The sequence below is a fragment of the Mauremys mutica genome, chromosome 3 (genome assembly GCF_020497125.1).
Source record: "Mauremys mutica isolate MM-2020 ecotype Southern chromosome 3, ASM2049712v1, whole genome shotgun sequence".
Lineage (NCBI taxonomy): Eukaryota > Metazoa > Chordata > Testudines > Geoemydidae > Mauremys > Mauremys mutica.
Genome location: NC_059074.1, coordinates 190316238 through 190342627, shown reverse-complemented (window position 1 = coordinate 190342627; position 26390 = coordinate 190316238). Strand labels below are relative to the sequence as shown.

Below are 26390 nucleotides of genomic sequence, written 5' to 3'. Positions count from 1 at the left end.
CAATAGCAAGAACACATTAGTAGAATTTCAGAGTGGGAGAAGACTATTATTAAGCACAGGAGATCTGTATTCTATGCTCTGCGAAATGCTGGGCAACTGTGCCTTGCTTTCCCCATCTGTAAAACAGGGATAAAAATTAATCTTTACTTGCCACAGATGTTGAGAAGTTTTCTTTGTTAATGTTTGTAAAGGATTTTGATATCTTAGAAGGCGCTACATATTGCAAAATATTATTAAATTTCCAGAAAGAATACACACAGAAGCATTAAAGAAAATTACAAGCAATTTGAGTAAGTTTCTGAAGGGTGGCATAAGCACTGTTTAATATAATAGACTTGACAAAATCTAAATGCATTCAGTGAACTTATTTAGAAAATTTAAATTTTGGATGAGTTTTCTTGGAAGGGTGTTTCACAAAACAGGAAATGTCACAGGCAATTAGCCAATTACATAATAAGCATATGAAAATTATCTTAGTATGTTTTCCCTGAAATAAGTCTTTAAAGGTTGGCTTTGTGTTAGGGTTGGCTCTGTTATACTTTGCTCTGTATTTCTTGAAAGTATTATACACTGTGCTTCACTGGCTCCAGTGGGGGCAGGATTGGGACTTACCATGTGTTTATCGACATTAAGTTAATTTCAGATTTAAGGCTCTTTTTTCCTTTATAATAATCTCAGAAACAGAAAGAAAAAACAGGGGAAAGGAGAAGAATTCACACCCTGTCCTTCTTAGCTCTCAGAGGTGCCCCATATTCTCTGAGTCCTGCTTTGATGTCAGTGGTCATTCTGTATGAGGATGGAACACAGGATACAGATGATATGATTTTCATCTGGGCCTCAATGCAGGCAAAATTTTATGCTAATGTATAATTGTTTCTGTAAATTCGCACTCACAAGCCAAATTAAAATGGCTGAATATCAGGCACTCTGGGTTTGACCCAAAGCCTACTGAAGACAATAGGAGTATTTCCACTGACTTCAGCAGGCTTCAGATGAGGCACCAAGTGTTCAAACTACTACACAGGAAGAGAGAAATTATTTAAGTGTTTTGTATTGAATACCTGCCAAGCACCAAGAAGAGAGAGCAGAAAAAAATCCCAAATTGCACTTTCTGCTGCCTCTTTAATTCAGAAACACATCCCTGAGACAGGATTTGGTGGTCTCAGTCCAGTTTTCAGTGACCGGGGGTCCATATGACCTAACCACCCCTTCCACAACTGGTGGTGACTGACACAATTCTAGGCAATCTTCACAGCGGGCCCAAGACTGAATGGACAAGGAGACTGAACTACTCTCTCTCCCCCACTCCCTTGGTCAGGAAAGCGTGGGAGAAGATTGCATTGCCAACTCCCTTGTTGCTCTTCTGTCCGTTAAGAGAGTCTTCCCACCTATCAACCCAATATTTTTCATGAGCATTAAACTCACACTGAGAGTTAAAAAGTATTTATAAATAAAAGAAAAAAAGAAATGAGAAGGAACATAGCAAAACAGAGCTTTTAATTTTATTATAGCAGTAAATTAGAGCTGGAGATACATAGTTTGACCAGATCTGTACCCCATCAAATAGAGAGGCAATAGCCACTGATATTTCTTTTGATGGCACTTCTGGAAGTTCCCTCTCCTGAAATGGGTATGTTCAGGAATGTTGTTGCTATGCTGAGCTGGCAGACTGGCCGATGCCAATCAGTGTGCACAGTGATAAGTGCACTAGAAATGCATAGATCAAATGCAACTATTCGTAGAAGTATTACTCTCAGGACTGGTGTTCCTGGGAGTAACAACATAGTGAACAGTAGTCGAGTATGCAGTGTAAAATATTTTGAGGATACTTGTGGAGAATGTAAGTGATTATTCCTTACTACAGAAAGGATGTGGACAAATAGGCTGAGGGAACTGGGCTTATTTAGTCTGCAGAAGAGAACAAGGAGCAATGGTCTCAGATTGCAGTGAGGGAGGTCTAAGTTGGATATTAGGAAAAACTATTTCACTAGGAGGGTGGTGAAGCACTGGAATGAGTTACCTAGGGAAGTAGTGGAATCTCCATCCTTAGAGGTTTTTAAGGCCCGGCTTGACAAAGCCCTGGCTGGGATGATTTAGTTGGGGTTGGTCCTGCTTTGAGCTGGGGGTTGGACTCGATGACCTCCTGAGGTCTCTTCCAGCTCTAATCTTCTATGATTCTATGAGAATCTGGTGAGTACATACCCCATATTCAGTATTTTTCACTTTTCTATTACCTTCCATCTGAGGAATCCAAATAACTTTACAAACACTAATTAATTAAGCCGCACAACACTTCTGTGAGCTAGGTATAACCCATATATTGCAAAGGAGAAAACTAAAGTACAGCTCAGTTAAATGACTTGCCCAAAATCACAGAGTGAGTCAGTGTCAGAAAAAGAACTCTGGAGTCCTGATTCCCCATTTTGGATGGAGAAAATCTTACAACAGTCTTAAAATTAAAAACAGTTACCTGATCTTTGTCTATGGCTTTCACAGTAATGACGTGAGCTGCTACAGGATTAATCATGCTTATCTCCTCATAATAGGAGTCTTGAGTGAATTCTGGAGCGTTATCATTTATATCAGCCACTACAACAGTGACAGTAGTATTGGCCTGGAAAACAAAATGATTTCAGATAGGTTTAGAATATTTAAGATGACTCATTTATCCTTGCTTGCAACAGTAAACACAAATTAGAATCCAAAGAATCCTGTAGTATAATATTAGCATAGCTTTAATTTCTTTATTCACTTCACAGAATTCTAAGATCTACACAGGAAATGAATATGAGAAGAGGCAACACATTTACAGGAGCTGTTGGATTCTACAATGTGAAAGGTCCACTCTATAGCATTCTAAGGCTACGTCTTCACTACCCGCCGTATCGGCGGGTAGCGATCGATTTTTCAGGGATCGATATATCGCGTCTCATCTAGACGCGATATATCGATCCCTGAACGCGCTCCTGTCGACTCCGGAACTCCACCACCGCTAATGGCGGTGGCGGAGTCGACATGGGGAGCCCCGGACATCGATCCCGTGCCGTGAGGACGGGTAAGTGATCGATATAAGATACTTCGACTTCAGCTACGTTATTCACGTAGCTGAAGTTGCGTATCTTATATCGATTTTCCCCCTTAGTGTAGACCAGCCCTGAGTGAATAAGATATGACATGACATGATGTATGGGGACAGCATACCATACCTCAGATGCTAGATGAGGATGAGGGAAAGGAAAAGTGTTGCTATTTTTTTAATGTTTATATTATAGCATTTCAAAATTAAAAATAGATACTATAGAAATGGAAAGATTTGCTGCAAATTAATTTTCACTGATTTGGAGATCAGTATTTGGTGGTTTGAAAAACACCAGTGTAATTACTATGGCTAATTAATAACAACAGCAAGCAATCCTTTCCCAGCAGAGGTTGGTTGGGAAATAATGTAGGGCCAGATTCTGACATTCACCCCCATGGGACTAGTTGTGGCATAAGATACTGCACATCAATTATGAATACAGGTGGCAGAATCTGACCCATAACATGAATATGTGGACAGCCCCTTTCTGTGCTGCTATAAACTGGTGTACCTTATAATAACTATTAAAACATTTGAGCCAATGCTAAGCTCTGATTCGCCTCCCACTTAACACTGTGAAATCAGGAGTAACTCCATTCAAGTCCCTGCACTTACACTGGTCGCAAGTCAGTCTGAGGCTACGTCTTCACTACCAGCCGGATCGGCGGGTAGCAATCGATTTCTCGGGGATCGATATATTGCATCTCATCTAGACGCGATATATCAATCCCCAAACGTGCTCCTGTCGACTCCGGAACTCCACCAACGCGAACGGCGGCATTGGAGTCGACATGGGGAGCCGCGGACGTCGATCCCGCGCCGTGAGGACGGTAGGTAACTCGATCTAAGGTACTTCGACTTCAGCTACGCTATTCACGTAGCTGAAGTTGCGTATCTTAGATCGATCCCACCCCCCCAGTGTAGACCAGCCCTGAGAGGAGAATCTGTCCCTTTGGCCACATTCACCCTCCAGATTTTCTGATTAATAGATTCCAAGGCCACGCTGTGATCATCTAGTCTTCCCTCCTGTATAATACAGACCATAGAACTTCCCCCAAATAATTCCTAGAGCAGATCTTTTAGAAACATATCAATCTTTATTTAAAAATCACCAGTGATGGGCTGGTAATTCCTTATTCAAAGTCAAAGGCTTTCATGGCCCCTCATATTTACTATAAAGGTAAAAAATGTACCAATGATAAATTAGAAGTTTATATCGTTTGGATGTGCTTTGAGAAGTTAACCTAGAATGCTTAACCTTGAAAGGCAAGAGTGTGCGGTGAGTGGGAGCTTCTTTGCTTAAGATCATAACATTTTCAATGCCTCACAGCCTCACCAACTACTTTAGCACTGGAGCAGCTCCACTAGTCTTTGTTGTGGGGTGAGCACTACCAGCTATGCTGTCTAGACCTGCTTTGAGCGGTAAATATTCCCATTTATTATAAAAATGCTCTCTTACCTGATAGAAAGGGGCAGATTTATTGTTGCATGCATTCACTGTAAGGATGTATCTATTCAGAGTTTCATAGTCTGGAGAATTCTTTATCTTAATGTTCCCATGTACTTCATCTATTTCAAATATATTTCCTCCACCACCTACAGTACATTCAAGGAAACATTATACATTAACACTGTCTGAGAGGCAGGTAGCTGGCAACACTCTCCAGTCAGCTGTTAACATCTTTCTTGCTCTGAAAGCAATTATCTGTTTCACACAATCAAGGTAATGCAGTAGAAATGATAAAGATACAAACGAAACAAATAATGTGAGTGAAATGAATATCTGTGATGGGAACCAAGAGAACAAGTCAACAGACACTGCATAGACACCAGCTCATTGAAGGGTCAAATAGCTCCATGCTTAAAGATACCTAAAGTGAGGACAATAAATGGCAACTGCTGTTGGACAATTCAGACCAATATATTGGACACGTTGGGCCAAATCCTGAAAACTAGCTATTCTGGGCCAGTGCAGCTTAGTGGATCTGGAGGGTACAAAGAGGGCTATCAGCCACCATTACAGTTCCCTGACTTTCAGCTTGCTGGTCACTCTTCAGTCTCAAGAAATAACTTAGAGCCTCAGTGTTGCTCCAAGTTTGCTGACTGCAACAGCTTCCAAGGGCCATTACAACAGCCAGGGATTGCTGGGGCACAACAGTGCTCCAGACATGCCTCTCCCTGTCATGCTCCTAAAGCTTTCAACCTTCTTTGCACTGCTGGAGCAGTAGTGACCCGAGTCTATTCTCATCCCATTTAGTTAAGAAGGAGCAGCTTTGACTCTAAATTGATTCTAAATCCAGGCAGGTGAGTGACACATACACCTGGAGAGGAGGTGATTATTATTTTTGACAACCAAAACATGCTACAGAAAAATCTCAATGACTTTCAGAAAGATTTATTCAACACAGACAAACTGAAGTCTGGTTAGGAACTTGAAAACAGAGCTTCTTCTGCAATTGATCTAGCCATGGTGCTCCTATATTAGAGGAAACTTTGCTGTGGTTTTTACTGCTTTTTGCTCATCCTTGTTCAAAGCCATAGCAGGAACTTTGTGCATATAGGAAATAAAGAGACAATATGAAAAAATAAGCTGAATACATGTACACTTGTTCTCCCAATATGGGGAAAAAAAACTATCGTCAGGACTGATTCTCTTGTGGCATCATTTACACCTTTTCAAATTTAATGTAAAATGCTCAGAATCTACAAGTGTGATTAGAGAATTCTGATTTGGTAGCATTTGACACCTGTTCTGCACAAGTAGGAATGCCAAAGTTCTAGCCAGGGGAGAATCAGGCCTCAACCCTTTCCTCAACATACAGAAGCTGACACAGCATGTATTAAAAAGTTATTTCTACCAAAATGAATCATGTTGATTACAGTTTATGTGGCAGATCAGTTAAGAGTTTTCAGAATAGAAGAGAGGTTTTTTTCAGCCGGATAAAAGGTTATTTTTAACTGCAGTTAGTAGTATGATTTAAAAGTGAGCAAAGTTTCAGTTCAACAACAGTCATGGAAGTTGCTACTCAATCAGTTTGAGCACTGTAAAAAAACTGTACAGTTGTAGATTGGAAATATATATATTTGGATTAAATAGTAAGAAGCTACAAGACAGTAAATATAATGCTATTGATGCTCACAGGAGAGTGGACATTATGAATCAAAATTAGATAGTTGTTTCCATAAGAGAATCACTTGTTACCTATGAGATTATACAGAACAAAGGCATTATCTCCCTCATCTCTGTCTGTTGCAGTGACTTTTCCAACAATGAATCCCACAGGTGCATTTTCCATAACACTGAGCGTATTCACTGGGTCAAACACTGGTGGGCAGTCATTAATGTCAATTATGTTTATGATGATGGTGCAATAACCCCTTTTCTTCTCGGGGATCCCATTGTCTTCAGCATATATTACAACCTATAAATAACACAAATATAGCTACTGGGTCAATTGCATAATGGGAAGAGCTTTTTGATTTTTTTTAATTTAAAACCAACATTTCAAGTTCACCTTAAAGACATGAAATGTGTCTGAGAAATTGAAAACTTTTCTCATCCAAATGTTCCTATATATAAAGTATTATTATTATCAAATGAACCTATTAGTCAATTAGAGAAAACAGAAGCGACACACATGGCAACAAAAAATTGCGTGGATTGATTTTGAGCTCTTTTATATCTAAGGCCCTGATCCTGCAAAGATCTGAGCACATGCTTAACCTTATGCACATGAGCAGTCCCAGCACATGAAGTCAAAGTTACTTACAGGCTTAAATCTTTACAGAGTGGGGCCTGAGATCCTTACCCCTTACTTTATGTTATGTTAGTAATTATTACGTACTATCAGTGTTTGATTTGAATAGATATTATGTAAAGTCGCATATCTTTTTAAATGATACGTAAAATGTTCAAACCCATCTGAACCAAAACAAAACAAAACTCTCACTGATTACCCTGGGCTTAAATCAAGAAATCTGAATAGGGAAAAACTGGAAGTGGTAGTTTAAAGCAAACCTGATACTTTGTAGGTCCCTCTTCATAATCAACAGGAACAGTGGAGTAAAGAATCCCAGTAGCTTCATCTATCCTGAATTTCTGTCTATCTCCACTCAGAATGCCGTATGTGAGAAAACCGTTTCTACCTGTATCATTATCTTGAGCCTTCATCTGAATGATTTGGGTAGAGGTTGAATTCTGTCAATACAGAACAGAGGTAAATGGTCAAAGATATTTTGATTAGTTGCCTTTTCCTGTTTTAAATATGAATAATTGCCAGAGCAAAGTGTGTGGCTTTGTTTTAAGGAGAAACCCAACAGCCTCTGCCCCCACCTTTTTTAAATTAAAGGTTCCTAGTTAGTCAGTTCCCTTGGTGTGAGTCTTTCACACAGAAATATGGCAGACAATTGTATTCTTTTGGGGGAGATTGGAAAATGTGATTGTAACCCCCACCCTACTCCCAAACTGGCAGGTGGGTCAGTGGCAGGTGTAGTAGCTAAATATACTTTTAACTCAATTTTGGAAATTGACTATGTTTCAAATTGGCTGTGTTCCTTAGAGGGAATTTCTATGGGCCAGCTGTTAATCTTAGACGCAAAGCTTGTATCACATCATATATCAAAATAGCCTTGATGTGCTTTATTTTATTTTTTTTATAGCGGGACACTGAAAGGTACTGAGGTGTTATTTAAAAAAAGCAAATCTCTAGTTGAAATATTGAGCTGGATTCATTTTCAGAATTAAAATGTGGCTTTCTTGGCAGACAAAAAGGAGTTTAGTGACAGACTAAATCACAAATCTGGCTTACTTGGAACACTGCTGTTAGTTTATGAGCAAGATAAATCATAATGGATAGTGCTGGAGAAAACAGAGGGGGAAAGAGCTATTTTAATGGAGTCTTCCTCCTTATTCACTGCAGGAGGCAGAGAAAAGTCAAAGCAAGTATCTGCAGCCCAACCATGTTCCCTAAATAGGTTGAGAAGGTGCAAGAGCAAGCTCTAAGGGAAAACCCATATGCAAGAAGGGTTTGATGTTTTCTTTGAGTGGACTCCCGTTAGTGAAAAATCATTGTTTCCTCAATGTGTTTATGTTTCCGTGTACTTCTCTTTATGTGTTGGAGTTTTCAGTTTCAAATATATTATCACATGTCAAGACAACATTTTGAGTCTTTTCCCTCATTGGATGTTTACTAGCACATTAGCATTCAGCAAAAAGGACAACATTTCATTGTTTGGGGGATAACATTTTCTCACCTCTTGTAGCATTGCTTCAAGCAAAGAGGATGGGAAAACAGGAGGGAAATCATTTTCATCAATGACTGTCACTTGCACAGACGCTTGACTGTAGATGTTGGGTTCAGATGAATCTATTGCTTGCACGATAAAGAGGATTGGAAACTCTTCTACTGTTAGGTTCTTTGTTGTTCTTATTATGCCACTAAACTGATCAATACTAAAGTAACCTAATAAAGAAAGAAAACACAGCTTACACTATGTACCATTTTCTCAACTTTTGAAACTATCCTTTTTAGGTCTTATTATGCAAACCATCATATACAATTCACTTGTTATAGTGCCTTCCAAAAAGAACAGTGAGGGCCTGTCAAAACAAACAGGCAGTGCATGGCATGCTGGGCTGTAAATCTACAGCTCCCTATTGTGCTGTGCACTAACTGTCCATGTGGACCCTGGTACTGCAGACTAAAAGTTCTCTAGTGCGCTTTCATCTACTTCACTTTGAAACAGGAAGTCAGCGTGTCCTAGGAAACTTTTAGTGCACAGTAGCAGATTGGACATGGCCAGTTAGTGCATGGCAGACCACAGCAGATTTATACCCAAGCTTGCTGAGCATTAATGGCTCATCTAGACAAGCTCTAAGGGTGAAATATGGATTTATACAGATATCAAGAATATCCAAAATTATCACAGTTAATGACAACAAACAATTTGGAAGGCATAGTCAACCGTGCGCTTGAAGGCTTCACGATGAGACCTAATGTGGGAGACAAATTACCCCAAATCTGCTTTGCAAGGTTCTTACACCTTCCTTGAAAGCATCTGGTGCTGGGCACTACCTGAGACAGGATACTTGACTACATGGACCGCTAATCTGATCCAGTGTGGCAATTTCTATGTTCCTATGAACTCCTGGTCCCATTGAAGTAAACGGGAGTTTTGCCACTGAGTTCAACAGGGCTAGGATTTCACCGTAAATGCTTTATAAAAAGAGAAACAAACACAGAGAATGAGAGAGAGAAACATCCACACACACAAAAAGGGGGAGAATCAGCAGAATATTTTGATGGGTTGTGGAGGAACTTCTTCATCACAAACCTGCCTTTATCCAGTGACTTCATATGAACAGCTTACCCTTTTCATTGCCTGATATAATGCTGTATATTACAGGGCTCTTATACAGCACACTGATCTGTACTACGAACGTCCCTGGCAATGCTTTCTCACTCAGAGCATCAGGCTGGTAGACATCTGCAGAGAACACTGGGAATGAAGTGTTGATGGGGGCAATCATCACTGACACCTGGGAGGAAAAACCCAACAGTAATGTTACTAGGTTTTCAATGCAAACAGATTTTCTTTTGTCATTTTGCAGTGGTAAAATAGTCTAGCAACATGTCAATGATTAAAAAACACAGCAACAGCTGACATTGTTATATGTTGTTTGACATGTTAATCCCTTGAAAGTAATTTGAGTAAGTGAGGTACCAGCCTGATGAATAATTTAGTTCACCAATATGATTTTTCTAATTATATAGAGAGATTTCTATTAATCATATAATAAAGCACACATCAGATAGTTCAGTTGACTAACCAGCTCAAGGAAAGGGGGATTGATTTGTGTGATAGGACTTCTAACAAACTCTTCCACTGCAATTTGTAGAGCATGAGAAGAGTCTTAAAAATATAAATATTTTAGAATATATTCGTTATTTTAAGATAATTATCCTTTATTTTATGACAAAATGGCTACAATTTATGTACAGACAGAGCCTAACTGGCTGATCATCTTTAACTGGGGGTTTAGGTTTAAACTCTATCAGTTAGCTGCTCTCCTATTCCCTGAAGGATGAGGGCTTATGATTCTATATTTTTTTAATTCTGTTTAATGTAACCATGCATGTTTTTATCCATAAAAATGTCCAATCCTTTTTAGAATCCTGTTAAACTCTTAACCTCAACAATATTTTGTGTCAATGAGTTCTACAGGCTTATTATGAACAAGGGTTTAAATTTGTTGCCTAACAAGCTAATTGAATGTCCCCCTTCTTGTATAATGAGAGGGTAAATATGAAAAAAATTGGGGGGAGGGATAGCTCAGTGGTTTGAGCATTGGCCTGCTAAACCCAGGGTTGTGAGTTCAATCCCTGAGAGGGCCACTTAGAGATCTGGGGCAAAAATTGGTCCTGCTAGTGAAGGCACAGGGCTGGACTCAATGACCTTTCAAGGTCCTTTCCAGTTCTAGGAGATTGGTATATCTCCAATTATTACCTACTCCTGTTCATTATTTTATATACCTCCACCATGTTCCCTCTTTAGTCCTCTCAGTTAAACAGTCCCAATCTTTAGATCCCACAAAGAAATCTCATTTCTCTCATTTTCCTCCCATTTCCTGCACTCCTTCTATTTTTGTTAGGTGGGGGCGTGCCATGTATGTATATATTGGCATTATAATATTTGCAGTATTTTCGATCCCACTCCTCAAGCATGCAATAACATGGTTGGCTTTTTTGACTGCTGCTATGCATTAAGCACGGGTTATCATTGAACTCTCCCCATAGATGCTTAGATCTTTTTTCCAGTGTGGTAACATTCCATTTAGAACAAAGCAACTTGGTGAATAAACTGTGTGAGCACTGGCTAAGGCAATATCGTTCAGTACCTTGACAGAGGTTGAAAGAGGTGGAAGACCTGAGTCTGTTGCAGTGACCATCAAAGAATACTGCACAGTGGTAGTTTGTTTCACTGTGTCTCTTGTCAAAGTGATCTGTCCCAGGGTACTTGAGATCTTAAAAAGGCCTTCAAAATTCCCACCTACGGCGAGAGAAACATGGCTATAGGAAACTTCCAGTGGAGCCAACCTGTTCTATCCCAGATCCCCAAGTGAAAACAGAAAGTGGTAAAAGTGGATGGGAGGGGAAGGCAAGGGAAAGGTGGAGTAACACAGTAAGGGGTTTGCGAATGGGCAGGCCTTCATGACACCATTACAGCCGCAGATCACAATGACATCAGAATATTTGCATCATAATGGACCAATGGGCTTTCTGCCCCTTGCTTCTACATAGACCCAGCCCTGCCTTCTGAAGAGCAGCAGAGAGAATGGGAAAACCCTCTGGGGCCTCACTCACACTCCTACAAAGACAGACAACCAAGGGGATGGGCAATTCTTAGATGAGCTAAGTATTATGATTATTTTCCATCATCTGAGGAAGTTGTAGGGTTGGTTTTTCTTTCTGTTACAGGGAGGGGACTAATAATGCAAGGTAGATGGGTGGTTGGAGAAAGTCTCTATGGAAGGAAGGTAGAAATGATTAAGTAAGTAAGTAAGTAAGTAAACTATTAAAATGAGAGGCAGTGCACCCAGGATCACCTGTTCAAAGGAGAAGTGGGTGGTGTGACAGACGTGAAGGTTGCACATGGGTCTATGGCTCGATAGGGTATTTTTAAAATGATAATTAAAATGGAAAGTTTAAATGATTCAGAGGCATTAAGTGATGCATACTGAGATGAAGGTCCAGCAATTAGGGCACTAGCCTAGGACTTCAGGGATTTGAATTTAAGTCCCTGCTCTGCCACAGGCTTCCTGTGTGACCCTGGGTAAATAGCTTAAGCCTAGATCCTTAAGGATGTTTAGGCACCAAAGGTGCAAAAACCTTTGTAGAAGTGTGTGTACGTAGGGGGAGGGAAGACCAAAGTGCCTCCTCCCTCTCGGCGGAGGCTGGTGCTCTGGCAGTGAGCCAGCTGCCCTATCTTCTGGTGCCACAGCAGCCCCTGACGGGCAAAAGGTGTAACTGCAGCACCTCTCTGGCAGAATCTATTATTCTGCGGGGGGGAAATCTGTGCGGGACATTAATTCTGTGCTTATATTTCTTTTGTTAAAAGGTGGAGGGCTGTAGCCCCCGGGTTTCCAGCGCTAGTGTTAGGCACTTACCTCCCACTGATCTCAGTGGGACTTAGGCATCTAAATATCTTTGAGGATCTAGGTCCTAGTCTCTCTGTGACTTGGTTCATTCTCTATAAAATGGAGATAATAGCACTTTCCTGCCTTACAGGGATTCTGGGAAGATAAATACATTTAAAATTGTGAGGTACTCAGATATTATGGTGATGGGGGCCATATAAGTACCATAGTTACAGTTATCTTATGGAACCACAAGAGCCTATAATCATTAAAAAAAGTTCTTTTTGCGGATACAGACTAACACGGCTGCTACTCTGAAACATATAATCATTAACTTCCTCCTCCTTGGTTTGTAGCTATGTTCACTTGTTGCATCTCATATTTAATTAGATTGTGAAACTCTGTGAGACAGGGGGAATGGGTGAAATCCTGGCCACAATCAAGTTGGTGGCAAAACTCCTATTTAATTCAGTGGAGCCAGGATTTCAATTTGTCTATCAATTTGTTTTTACAGCACCTGATACAATGGGGCCCTGATCCTGACTGGGGTCTCTGGGTGCTATTATTATATAAAAATGTAATAATAATAATTTTTCAATGAATTCCAATGGGAGTTTTATGCACAGAGGACTCCCAGGATCGGGCCCTTAAGGGTACCCCTTACATATGCCTCAGAATGGGATTGTTGCAGATGCACAATTTAATTGTGCTTTACTTTCCAAAAGTCTCCACTCTAGTTGCAAAATTTTAAGATGTATATTAGTGCTATCAAGACCACAGCAATTCATGCCAGAGTTGGTTATTTCCACTGTACCTGTTAGATTGTAGTAAATGCCTTCATCAAAACCTTTGCTTTCATCTGTTGCATTGATATCTATTACCATCATCCCAGCAGTTGAATTGTCTCGAAGAATCTTGTAGTATGAAGGCCTGTCAAATTTGGGTCCTTCTTCATTTACATCTTCCACATTAACTAAATGAAAGGATATATAGACAAGTGAAAATGTGAGTTTAGTCTAAATGACTATGGGCCAGATCCTCAGCTGGTGTAAATCAGCGTAGCTCCACTGAATTCTCTTGGAGATATGTCGATTTACACAAGCTAAGGATCTAGTGCTCTATTTCTGTATCTCAAATCTCCTGGTCTCATGGATCTGTTCAGTTCTGTGTACTCCTAAAATAAAAGTTTAATAAAGGAGTACATTGGGGCATTAAAAAGTTGTAAGGCAGGATTTTGTAGGAGTCTTTGGATGTCCATCAGCTTCTGTTTCATACAATAATCAGTAGTACACTTACCAGAATCATGTGACCTGATTTCCAGAAGTGCTCACTGTCCGGAATCCCCCACTTCATCACACTGACCGCCCAGTAGTTCCCACTGATATCAACCAAAGCAATAATGACTATTTGTTGTGAAAAGTTTTGTTTTTGAAAAAAAAAAATTTGGATAAAAACTTGTTTTGAAAAATATTTCAATCTGCAACAACCCCATTCCCAAAATCCCATTGCCATCAATTAAAATATTTTACTTTAGCGGGTTGATATTACTAAAGACTTTATACGTGGCTTACAATTATGTGTCTATACGTAGCAGCCTCGGAAAAGTTTACAGCAAAAAGTGGGGTAAATTCTCTAAAGTAAGTTTTATCTACCTGTAACATTTGCTGTATCCTGGAAATGTGGATCTCCAGGATTGAAAGCTTTCAGTACAATTGTGTGTTGGGCACAATTTTCATAATCCAGAGGCTGCAGGGTTGTAATATGTCCAGAAAGTTCTCCGACATAAAATGAGGTTTCTTCAGTTATAGCATAATGAATAACAGCATTGTAACCTGTGTCTTTATCTGTTGCTGTCACATTCAAAATCTAGACGAGAAGAAAAAACATAGCATAACTAACACAGCGACCGACTGACCAAATGGTTTGCAGGATTTTATATTTTAAATGTATCACATTTACTGCCTTAATTATTGATACGGAATTCTCCAGTACTGCCAGAGTGGCAACACAATCTACTGCAATGAAGATGACTGAGATGTGGCAGAATCCTTGCTGATTTCTAATGAGATACCTTTTCCCCTGAGTCTTACAAATCTCTAATTCATATCAGTAAGGCTGGTATCCAGGTCCACCAAGGGTAAGGCAGCACTTCTAAGCTTTATATAAAAGAAAATAATCCCACAATCAAAGGCTATTTTTTCTTCAGTTTACATACCACACTTGGAGGCTCATTCTCTTTCACAGTCACATTAAATGATTTCTGTAGGAACACGGGAGGGTTGTCATTCACATCTTCCACAGTGATGCTGAGAACTAAACTTGCAGATTGTTTGGGTATTCCAGAATCAGTGGCCTGTAAAGAAATAACTCATAACTGAATATAGGGCTCAATTGTGCAGTCCTTAGTCACGTAAAATTCCCATTAACTGTTGCAACTTATGCCTATTAACATAAACTAGAGTTTTACCTAAATAAGAACTGCAGAATTTGGCCAATAATCAATAATTTAACAACCCATGACTCTGTTATAATCGGATCTGTATATCTGAAATTTGAACAGATGAAATTCTACAAGATGACTGTACTCTGCCATCACTTTTGGTGCAGGTACTTCTTTATATATTCATTCTTTCTCTATATATTCTGTAGAGTGCTTTAACACACCAAGTTATATTGATATATGTGTGTCTGTATTATATCTATATTGTATATACAAACATACAATACTTAATTTTTGACAGACTTGGCAGAATTTGATTTTTTTTAATACATTGATGGATAATATCGATGTTTATTTTTAAGCATTTTTTCTATTTCTATCTATAAAAATTTTCACAGTTGAACAGCATTATGGATTTAAGCCTATTTTTATCTGTCTAAATTTTCACAGTTGTGGGAAATTATGGGGAGTCAGACAATAGTTATTTAATGACAGAAACTCTGAAATTCAAAAAGTTAAAGCTTTAGAACCATTAAAACACAAATTGTCAACATTACATGTCAAAATGTACAAAGTAAAGATCCTTAAATCAAACTCTAATAAGTTCTCAAGCAGCATTTTTCTTATGTTGCCTATTTGTAAATTCCTATGATCATTGATGGAAATATTTTTTCATCAATTTGCAGGTGTACAGTGAAATCAGCGTTCACTGATAATGTAATACTTCCAAGCCCAATTATTGATACAAAGTACTTCCTTTTATTAATTCTGAATTTATTGTCTTTTAAGAAGGGTCTGCTCCATTTTGACTATGCCCCCACCCCATAGTTCTGACTGTCTCCCTTGAATCTTCTCTTTGCCAGGCTAAATAAATAAATATGTGTTAAAACCAAAGAGCCCCTGAAAGTCTTCATGTGCATGTGTGGCCAAGCGTGGAAACCTTTACTATGTCAATGAGCACTTAGTCACAGGAGTAGTCCCATTGAAGTCAATGAACTGGCTCGCATGAAAACATGCTCACAATGTAAAGGCTCTTCAGTCAGGGACTATGTTTTCCTTTGGAAGCTTCATGAGGAAACACAAATAATTTATCAAGAAATATAAAAAGAAGTTTTAAATATGTATATATTGAAAAAACATATTCACCAGCTGAGAGTGACGCCTGATATGGATTAGCCAAGCCATTAAAAAAAAATTATGGTGCAGTAGTACTTCAACAACTGCAGTCTGAAATCAATTGAGGAACAATTTATTCACAGCAAGATGTTTTATGATAATATTTAATCTTTGAAATATGAACTTCATGGCGCAAATTCTTTGCTGCACCAATTTACACCAGTAGAGAATCAGATCCTATGAATTAATCCAAATTCATTCATACATTCACTCACTCAGGGATGAATTTGGCCCAATATTACAATACTTGATTGTTGGAAAGTGTTTTGGTTTTTTTTATGATGGGTCAGTATTCTCTGTCTCTCTATGCCTTGTGTTGAGTAGCTGACAAACTGTTAGATCCATGTGTCCACTTACCATTATTTTCAATTCATAACTGTCCACCATTTCCCTGTCCAAGGCTCTTTTTGTAGTCAGCCTGGCAGTGGAACTGTTAATATGGAAAGTTCCCGCAAAGTCATTCTCCAAGGAGTAGTTTATAAGGGCGTTCACTCCTACATCTTGGTCTACAGCAGAAAATATGCCAAAGTCTATAGTGTCTTCATTCTCAGGAGCTGATCGTTTGGTTTGAATCAGTGTTGAGAAAACAGGAGAATTGTCATTGGTGTCATTCACAATGATTGTAACCTGTATAAAAGAAAGGCATTTTTCTGAGCCATAAAAATAGCACACATGAGTAAATTCTGTCTGAGTCAGTTAGATTGTAAGCTCTCTGAGTCAGAGACTGACTTTTTGTTCTGTGTTCATGCACTAATACAAATAATAACAATAAAAATAACGGTAGTATCCAAACTTTTAGAATACTGGCTTTGCAGATTAGGATCCTGACTGCCAACAAGAACCTAGCACCTCCGATTGTAGTAAATGCCTTCATCAAAGGCATACTTTGCTTTCTTATGTTAAGGCATACTAGGAACTTTTATTGCACACCCACAGGGTCTACATGCAGGGGCGGCTCTAGGATTTCCGCAGCCCCAAGCAGGGCGGCACGCCGCGGGGGGCGCTCTGGCGGTCGCTGGTCCCGCGGCTGCGGTGGACCTCCTGCACATGTGCCTGCGGAGGGTCCGCTGGTCCCACGGCTCCGGTGGACTTCCCGCAGGCATGCCTGCGGATGCTCCACCGGAGCCACAGGACCAGCGGACCCTCCGCAGGCATACCTGCGGGAGGTCCACCGGAGCCGCCTGTCGCCCTCCCGCGGGACGCTGCCCCAAGAGCGCGCTTGGCGCGCTGGGGTCTGGAGCTGGCCCTGTCTACATGCACCAATTAGTGCGCAGTACCTTAGTGCGTTTTAGAAATCACACTCTTGTAGTGTGCATTGCTGAGCCACGTAGACATGCCCTCAAGCAACTTTATTCATCCAGGGACAATCTTGACTGCACTAATGTTCTAGAGCAGGGATCGGCAAGCTCTGGCACACGGCCTATCAGGGAAATCTGCTGGCAGGCCGGGACAGTTTGTTTACCTGTAGCGTCCGCAGGTTCGGCTGATCGCAGCTCCCACTGGCTGCGGTTCTCTGTTCCAGGCCAATGGGGCTGTGGGAAGCAGTGAGGGCCGAGTGATGTGCTGGCTGCCACTTCCCGCAGCTCCCATTGGCTGGGAATGGCGAACCACGGCCAGTGAGAGCTGTGATTGGCTGAATCTGCGGATGCTGCAGGTAAACAAACCGTCCAGCCCGCCAGTGAATTTCCCTGATGGGCTGCGTGCCAAAGGTTGCCGATGCCTGTTCTAGACAATGAATTTTTCCCTCCATCACTACTAAAATACAGAAAAGAAAAAAGCAGAGCAATATATGGTGATATATATATTTAAATATAATAAATCACATTCTAATTGCTGCTTTAAAACACAGACTGGAATGAACAAGAATAATATGTAATTACAATGCTAATACAACTTACCAACAAAGAAGCTCTCTGTGTGTAAGTCAGCTGCTTCTTATACTTTCATTTATATCTATTGCTTTTTTCATTTCTTCTTCCATCTCCCACTTTCTCTTTTCAATCTCTATTCCATGTTCTCCCACTCCTTGATGCCCACTTCACCCTCCTCTCATTATTTTATTCCTCATCTTGTGTCTCTCCAATCCTTCCCATCAACTTCCCTCTTCCCCCATTTCTCATCTCACTCCATCCTACTTATATCCTTTGCCGCCTTCTTCTGTCTCCTCTTTTCCCTACATCTTTTTCCATCTGTCCTTACACTTCCAATATTTCTGTCCTTCCCACATACCGTATTTCATTCCTTGGGTTTCACCGCCCCAACTCAATCCTATCTCTACAAAATACCAATGCAGTGGAAGAAAAAAAAATCCTGTCAAATACTTTATTCTTCTTGCACTGTCCTTGAAAGTTAAACCTAGTTAACTAAATTAAAGAAATTGGACTCATTATGATAGTTTCAGCCTGATGTAAAAATAAGGAACTTAGCAAAACTCTTAACAACAACATTTATAATGGAAAAAGCATTTAATCTTTACCTTCTGTCTAACATCAAAATTCCAATATTATAATTAAAGGGACAGAAGCAACTTAAATCTCACTGCTCTAGTTCCTTTCTGCCTAACAGTGATAGCAGTAACACCTAAAATTATTCTAAGTGAAAGAGAGAAAAAAAAATTCTTTGTTTTTTCAACTTGTTTACTTTCTACACTTAAGGGCACTATGTGTATAGTCAGTTTCAGTGTTTTCCCAAAATAGGGAGTTACTGAGATTCCTTGTTATTTGTATGGGTCATTTACAAAGCAACCTTTTTTAAAAAAGAGGAAACTGCAGTTGTAAAATCACAGAAATTTGCAGGGGGCTCTCTAATAAAACTACTCTCTTTTTGAAGTCCAATTGACATTGTCCCTTTAAGAAAATCAGAAATTAGTTACAAATTGATTCTTAAAATACGTTTGCTAACCATCATTTCTCTATAGTACATGACATTAAAAATAAGGTGTCCTCTGTGTATCATTGCTTATTTTTAAATTACATATTCAGCATTTTCAAACCACTTTAAAATGCAATATACTGTACCAAAGACACAGCTGAACTGGGTGACACTGCAGAATCAACGGCTTCGACAATGATGCTATAAAGATCCTGCTCTTCTCGATCTAAACTGACAAGGGTCATAATGTTTCCTTGGTCATTAACAGAAAACTTGTCAGTATATGACTTGAGAGAGTATATGACTCTAATGGCTATGCTTCCGGTCAGGGCCTTCACAGAGCCAACAGCAGTTGTGACTGGTTCCTGTTCCAAAATGCTGAACTCATAGCTGGAGCTTTCAAACGTCAGTCCAAAGTCAGTGTCATTTACCAGCAGATATAGAATAACAGAAGCTAGTGGAGGAAAAGACAGATAAAAACAGTGAAATATCATGCGCTGTGTTTTGTCTCCCTAGAGTAAATGCCAAGGACGTTAGGAGCAACAGACTTGCTCAGAAGGATGTTTAAGATGTTGAAAGCTGACTGACTGCCCAGTTCTCTTAAGCAAATCAAAGAATCTGGAAAAACGGAGAGGAAAATATTATACTGATATGCTCTTTAGTGCATGACTATAGAGTGCCTACACAATTGAGGCCTGATCCTTGACTGGTTCCCCCACCATAAATAAATAAGCAATCATTTTAAACAGAATTAATAAATCTCACTCTGTGTTAATGTGATTCTGTGGCCACATGATGGGAGGGCATCAGTGAAAGAAATACAATCAGAAGAGTAATGCACACCTCATTGCGGAATTGTAATATGGATGCTGACCCCAAATAATTTGAACTCTATAGAGATGTGATTAATTCAAACTTGTGAAGTGTGTCAGGTTTACATTTGAGATTGAATATTCATGCAGCCCAATGCATTCTTGAGCACTACTTGGGAGAAAAATTGGTGAAAGCACATCACTTACCATTCGATGTTAGCTGAGGAACCCCATGGTCAGTAGCAATGACTGTCAATGTAATGACTGTGTCAGCTGTGACATGGGTTAGATTACTGGCAAGAGTGATCTCTCCAGTAAGATTATTTACCCAGAAATCATCAGAATGGTTCATGAAGCTGTATTAGAGAGAAGTGAGTGTATCATTCATATTATTCACATCAGAGGTATTCTACCTTTATTATTAAAGTTTTATGATAAACAGCCTAGCAATTATATTTGCCTAGTTATAATGATTATAGGAGTGGTAGGACAACATGTTTTAGCTGCTGTCTCATTAACCTAAACAAATGAGACTATATTTCCTAGCACATCTTCCATTTTAGCCAAGATGGCATTCAGACTTTCAGTTTCCATTCCATTCCACCCACAAGTTTTAGATCCCTCTATGAGCAGAGTAGAAACTGCAAACTCAGAGGATTATAGATCAATTTGCAGACATAGCAAGAAAGGCAGGTAACTTTCATTGTAAGGATCTGGTTCTGCAAACAATTACTAATGTGCATAGTCCTGAAGCCAATTAAATCTCACACAATAGTAAGTGCTACATTTGGTACGTAACCCCATAAGTTTCTGACACATTTAACCATCCATATCAATCTATGTATTTTGTTTTAATGCCCGGTCATCATTGTGTCCCAGGACCTCTTTCAACTAAAATGTTCCATGCACAATCTATGTCTAAAGATTAATGCATGGGAGTGGGTGATTGAGGGGAAGAATGGCAATCACTTTGTATTTCATTATTGCCATTTTCTATCCAGAAGTGCCAAACTTTTATCCAACTATTTCAGACCAAACAAGCTTGGCTTTTGATTATGGTTGTCTTTTATTTTACTGGCACTCCAGTAGTTTGATCATCTCCAACAAGCTTGGTGAAATGTTTCTCTACTGTTTTTCTCTAAGTTTAAAATTAGGCATATTGTTGTTGATTACATTAATGGCAAAATATAATAATGGGCATGGAATGAGTAGGTATGGGCAACTTGTGATCAACTGGGAAATACAAATAACACTGATTTTCTTTACTAAAAGATATTTATTTACCTCATGGAAAATTACCTGTATGAAATAAGAGAATTGTTCGCAAGGTCACTATCGGTAGCAGATACTGACAGAACAGAAACTCCCTCTTTTGCAGTTGCTACACGTATATTTGCAGAATACTGGGTCTTTGTAAATTGTGGAGGATTATCATTTACATCTAATACACTTATGGTGACATATGTGAAATTCTGGTGGAAAACAGAAAACAAATGAATCATACACAAGAGATGCATAGTCAGTCCATTTAAACTTCAGAAATCAAAGGCTGTTAATGTAAAAATAACTTAATCCTCTCCCTTACCTGTCTCTGAGGTACTCCATTATCAGATGCAACTAACAAAAGCTCATATTTCTCTTTGATTTCTCTGTCCATAAACCCATTAGCCAAAATAGTTCCATTCTACAGAAGAGAATAAAAATCAACACATGTATCATGTTTTTTATAATGTTTGTGTACATTTAGTTCTCAGGAAAAATGAGGATGGAAGTCCTCTCTTCATCACAGAACAGGTATAGCCCGGGTAGCATCAGGGCAATCTTCTTCACAGTGTCCTGCCGATATGTCTTACCCATGACTTGGAGGAATCCCACACTTGTTCTCTGTGGATGGGAGTCTCCACACCCATTCAAACCTTAGCTTCTCTGATGAGACTATCAAATAGGTGGTCAGTTATGGTGGCGGCTTCTGTAATGCAGACTCCTGTCCAGTAAGTACTGGACTGAGCCCACCTACCTCATTTACAAAGGCCATAGAAGCACCACTAGATGGTAATAACTCTCAGTCACTACAGATCTTGGCAGGACTCGAGTAGCTGGCAACCTAGAGAAGAAATACTTTTTCATTTCCATTACCCACTTCCTGAGCTATGTAGTCCCTTAACACACATACTGAAGTTTTAGACACCTGATACCAGACAAATATTAATGGAAGTTGCAGGTGATCATCACTACTGAGAATGGCTAACACTACAAAGCCATACTCATGTGATTGATTTCAGTGGGACAACTCATGTGTGAAACTTTGCAGCATTGGGTGCAGCATGAGCAGTAAATATCAAACTTGCATTGCTGGAGTCCCCATGTCCTCAGGCGCTTCCTAGGGCAGGACTGGCAGCATTGGCTGAGCTGGCCCTGCCCACATAGCCTAATTCAAAACCCACTGAAATCAATAGGAGTCTTCATATTGACTTCAATAGGCTTTGGATTTATAGCCTTAGTTTCCAAAGACGTTGGTGTCATTGATATCAGAGATGCTACGACGGCTCATCTCGGTGCATCATTTCTAGCTGGCAAGGCTAACTGTCTTGGAGAAAGAAGCAGGTAGGCATCATTTTCTATGTCCCACCCAAACTCTTACTTGTTGGATGCTAAATGGATTCTTCCCATCTTCTGCGACTAGGTGAAATGTGATGTGGGCATTTTCTCCCTCATCCAAATCTGTGGCAGCTACATGTCCAACTACGGTAGGTGCATCCAATGTATAGTCTCCTTCCGGGGTTGTAAAATTGAAGGGCTGCATCTGAAACTCAGGGTTATTGTCATTGACATCCAGAACTGTGATATCTAACAGGGCACTAGAATTGAGCCCTTCCGTTTCAGCATCAACTGCCCAGACCTGCCAAAATAATCAATGAAAACATTACTTGATTTTGACTGGGATTTCAATTGATCAATGAAGACACAAAAGTTGGACTAAACCATCTGAAAGGTTCAGAATGAGCTTACTTGCAAAGTTAACGTAGGTGTAGATTCTCTGTCGAGTTCTGTGTCATTCCTTATTGAAAGTATCCCATGTTTATTGACAGTAAACATAGTATTGTTAAGAATAAAATACCCTTGAGAGAAGCCGACCTAAAAGACATGTAATAAGCACTTGAGTTATGAAGAGAAGATGGAAATACCTCTCTGTTATTAACTTCAATACTTTGCATTTCTTTAGCACAAAGAGCTTTATAGTATTTAACAAAGGAAGTCTCATAACACCCATGGGATGTGGTAAGTCATATTATTATCCCCATGTTACAGATGGGCAAACTCACATGCAGAAAGGTTGTGACTTGTCCAAGAACAGACAGCAAGTGGAAGGGAAAAGAACAGATCCATCCAAGAGTCCTAACTTCTGGTCCCCTTCTCTAATACACCTTCATTTAAAAGTCATTTCAGAATCACGTCTGCGAGATGAACAGTAGTACCTAGTTCATTCCATTCTTGTTCCCTTCTGAATTTTTTTAAAACTCAGAGACATGCTAGGCAACTATTGCAAAAAGGGAACCACTTCCCCTTGTGACCCTAAGAGCATCCCAAAGCCAGAGGACAAGAGGCTCCTTGGTATCTAGCAGTGAGTCTCAGCTGGTCTGACCAACTCAGCGTATCCCAACTCACTGTTGTCATAATCTGTATCTAAAAGGTGTCCTGAAAGGCATCATACGTGAACTGGTAACATACTGGTCAGTATTATTACTGTGTGGTGTATGTACAGGTGATAGATGAAAAATTATAAATATGCACTGGAAATACATTATTAAAATGTGTTTGGCAGGTAGGGCGCCAGTCACGCTGCTCTAGACAAGGAATGTGGTTCCGCCTGCTTGAATGTGTCTCCAATGTAAATTGAACAAGAGACCATGAAGTACATTTACCTAAAGAGTAAACAAAACCATCAAACTAGTGAGTGGGGGAGACAGCCACTTAAGTATCACTACAGAGGGAGGAGACTGCAAAAATTAAGCTGGCTTCAGCTCCCTGGCTGACTAGCCCCTCAAGAGGGCTTCCTGACTTTGAAAACAAAGGTAAAGTTTGATGATATAAGCAGAGAGAGAAAACCATTTGGGCATCCTTCAGCCGAGAAGACAAAGAAACCGAGTGCTTTGGGCTTGGTGTTGGATCCTAGCTAAGGACTGGCCAGCCATGCTGGAAGAATGACTATGGTGAGAAAACTACTTTGAACAAAAGACTCCTGTTTAAGTTAGGTTTTAGTCTCAGGAGCATACTTTGACTTTTATTTGTCTGCAACCATTTCCAACCCAATTCCTTCTAGTTGGTATCCTTCTACTTAAATAGCTGGTCTCTGGTAATAAACTTAATCTTGTCTGATTACACAATCATCTCAGAAAGAACAGGAGTACTTGTGGCACCTTAGAGACGAACAAATTTATTTGAGCATAAGCTTCCGTGGGCAAATAAATTTGTTAGTCTCTAAGGTGCCACAAGTACTCCTGTTCTTTTTGCGGATACAGACTAACATGGCTGCTACTCTGAAAACAATCATCTCAGTGCAGCGTTTCAAACTGACGGGTAAAATCCTCAGCCAAACTAACTGGTTGGTGCTGTGGACTGTCTCTGTAAAGGAGCAGTGACCCGGATATGGTTTTGTGAGTGCTACAGTGAGAGGGGCTGAGCACTGCAGAGGAGATGGTTTTGGGGAGACTTGGGACTGGAAGGACTGTTGGTGTCACCCTGCAAGTTGTACCCAGGCTGGGGGAAGCCAGGGTGAGGTGAGTGCACTGTAGCCAGGCTGCTGGTGTCAGGATGCTGATCCAAAGCAGGACAGCACAGAAGCATCCAGGATTACATGGCAGGCGGTGACACAACCCCTTAGTGCTCTGGGTGAACCTCAAAGTGTCACCTCCCTAAAGCCAACTTCTCACATGAGCAGGATTTTTCTTTGGTAAAGGCGGGGGGGAAGAAAGAAAGGATTTGATGGGCAACAGAGAGCAATTATGTGATTTCTTGTAAAGGAAAAAAAGAAAATGAAAGTAACTCCTCTACGATTTCCTTTCCCCCTTTCCTCCTTTCCAGTACATCAGCTAGGTTCACTGCAGCACAGAAACACACTGCTAGGCACACTCGTTAAGCAGAGACTTACAGCATGTATTAAAGTGGAGTTTCTGGATTATTCTGACATAGCAAGTGATAATCTAAACAGTTAATTACGTGTCTGTTTTTTGTTCTCTGGTCTGACAGACAAGCATCCGTTCTACTAGCTCTCTCTTGCCTGGCCTGCATGAGTATTTATAGAGTCTGGCTTCTCTAAGGTCACCAGATTGCTGTATCTTGTACTTGCAGGGAAATAGAGTTGAGGCTCAGTCCTTTCCCTTACTGGCTCAATGAGACATTTGCCATTGGCTTCAATGGGAGTATCGCAGGTCCCATGATGCTCTAATAGATTTTCTCTATCTTTCTAGTCCCTATGATCCATTTTCAAATCGTACCTAATATATTTACCACTGAGCATTTAAAATTCTCTCTTTGCCCTTCTCATACCATGTCATCTTAATTTCTAAGAACTGAGTAGTGTTGTACTTACCTGATCCTTGTCAGTAACATTGAGTGCATAGATGAGGCTGCCCTTCTGTATGTTTTCAAGAACAAATATATTGTACACTGCCTGACTAAATTCAGGGGGGTTATCATTGACATCCAGTACATGGATAACAACAAGCACGCTGGTGTTGAGGCTTGGGATCCCTTCATCTGATGCCTGCACTCTTACTTCAAACAGTTTAACAGTTTCGTAGTCCAGCTGCTGGCTCAGGGTGAGCTGGCCTGTGGTTGAATTGACAAGGACCATGGGCAAGGAAGTCTGAGGAAGCTGACTAATTATTCTGTACTTCACCCGAGCATTGGCCCCAGAATCCAAATCCATAGCTGACACTGTCAATAGCACCTTCCCAATCATTTCATCTTCAGAGACACTCACTTGGTATCCGCCCAAGGGAAAAGTTGGAGGGTTGTCATTCACATCATCAACAAAGATGGTAAAGTTCACAACAGCAGAGAGAGCTGGTTGGCCTTGGTCACTGGCAATAACTGTTAAGTTATAAAATGCTTGTGTTTCTCTGTCCAGTTTCCTTCTCAGCTCAATTAATCCTGCTGCAGAGTCAACATCCATCTTTCCCTCTCCGCCTTTTAAAGTATAAGACACTAACCCATTAAAGCCATCATCTGCATCAGCAGCTGACACACTGAGAACAGTGGCTCCAACTTGCATGCTCTCTAGCACATTAATGGTAGCATTGATTGCACTGAACACAGGACTGTTATCATTGATGTCTGTAACTTTGATAAACACTGCAGCATAGTCAATTGTTTTTCCGTCAGTCAAAGAAATGTTTATCTCATGAGATTTCTGGGATTCATAGTCCAGTTTGGTTTTTGTCCAGATGGTTCCATTGATGTCAACATCAAAAATATCTGATTCCGTCAACACTTGCAATATAACTGGAATGTGGGGATCCACAGACACAAATTCTACCTGTGTAAGACACAGCATATTATTAATTATAATTAATTATATATTCTATTAATTATATTAATTACTTGATGTGACATTCGAAATAGGAATTTTACGCTTAGATTACACCTAAATTAGCAGCTTTAACTATCTCTCAATTGAAATAAGATAGATACTTTTAAGGTGCAATAAAACTTATTTTATTAGTTGAAAATAATAGCGATTACAATGTCATTTCTGTGTATCAAGACTTAAAATAGACAGATATCTATAAGATATAGATATCTGTCCTTTTGTCAGATCATACACACACATATTAATAAATACACATGTATAATACCCATAATATACACTGAATA

General features: G+C 39.9%; 1 protein-coding gene across 1 annotated transcript in view; it reads right to left on the bottom strand.

The window, feature by feature from the left end:
• Positions 1-26390, bottom strand: part of LOC123366701 (protocadherin Fat 4-like) — a 72509-nt gene that overhangs the window by 20314 nt on the left and 25805 nt on the right. The window contains exons 10-27 of the mRNA XM_045010345.1: positions 25105-26052; positions 22524-22649; positions 22156-22413; positions 21100-21198; positions 20814-20986; positions 19722-19870; positions 18849-19156; positions 16189-16458; positions 14431-14568; positions 13868-14081; positions 13030-13188; positions 10977-11128; positions 9449-9617; positions 8333-8541; positions 7098-7277; positions 6282-6501; positions 4539-4675; positions 2471-2614 (exon numbers count right to left, since the gene is read on the bottom strand). Coding sequence (XP_044866280.1) covers positions 2471-2614; positions 4539-4675; positions 6282-6501; positions 7098-7277; positions 8333-8541; positions 9449-9617; positions 10977-11128; positions 13030-13188; positions 13868-14081; positions 14431-14568; positions 16189-16458; positions 18849-19156; positions 19722-19870; positions 20814-20986; positions 21100-21198; positions 22156-22413; positions 22524-22649; positions 25105-26052 — 4053 coding nt within the window. The remainder of the gene's footprint in view (positions 1-2470; positions 2615-4538; positions 4676-6281; positions 6502-7097; positions 7278-8332; positions 8542-9448; positions 9618-10976; positions 11129-13029; positions 13189-13867; positions 14082-14430; positions 14569-16188; positions 16459-18848; positions 19157-19721; positions 19871-20813; positions 20987-21099; positions 21199-22155; positions 22414-22523; positions 22650-25104; positions 26053-26390) is intronic.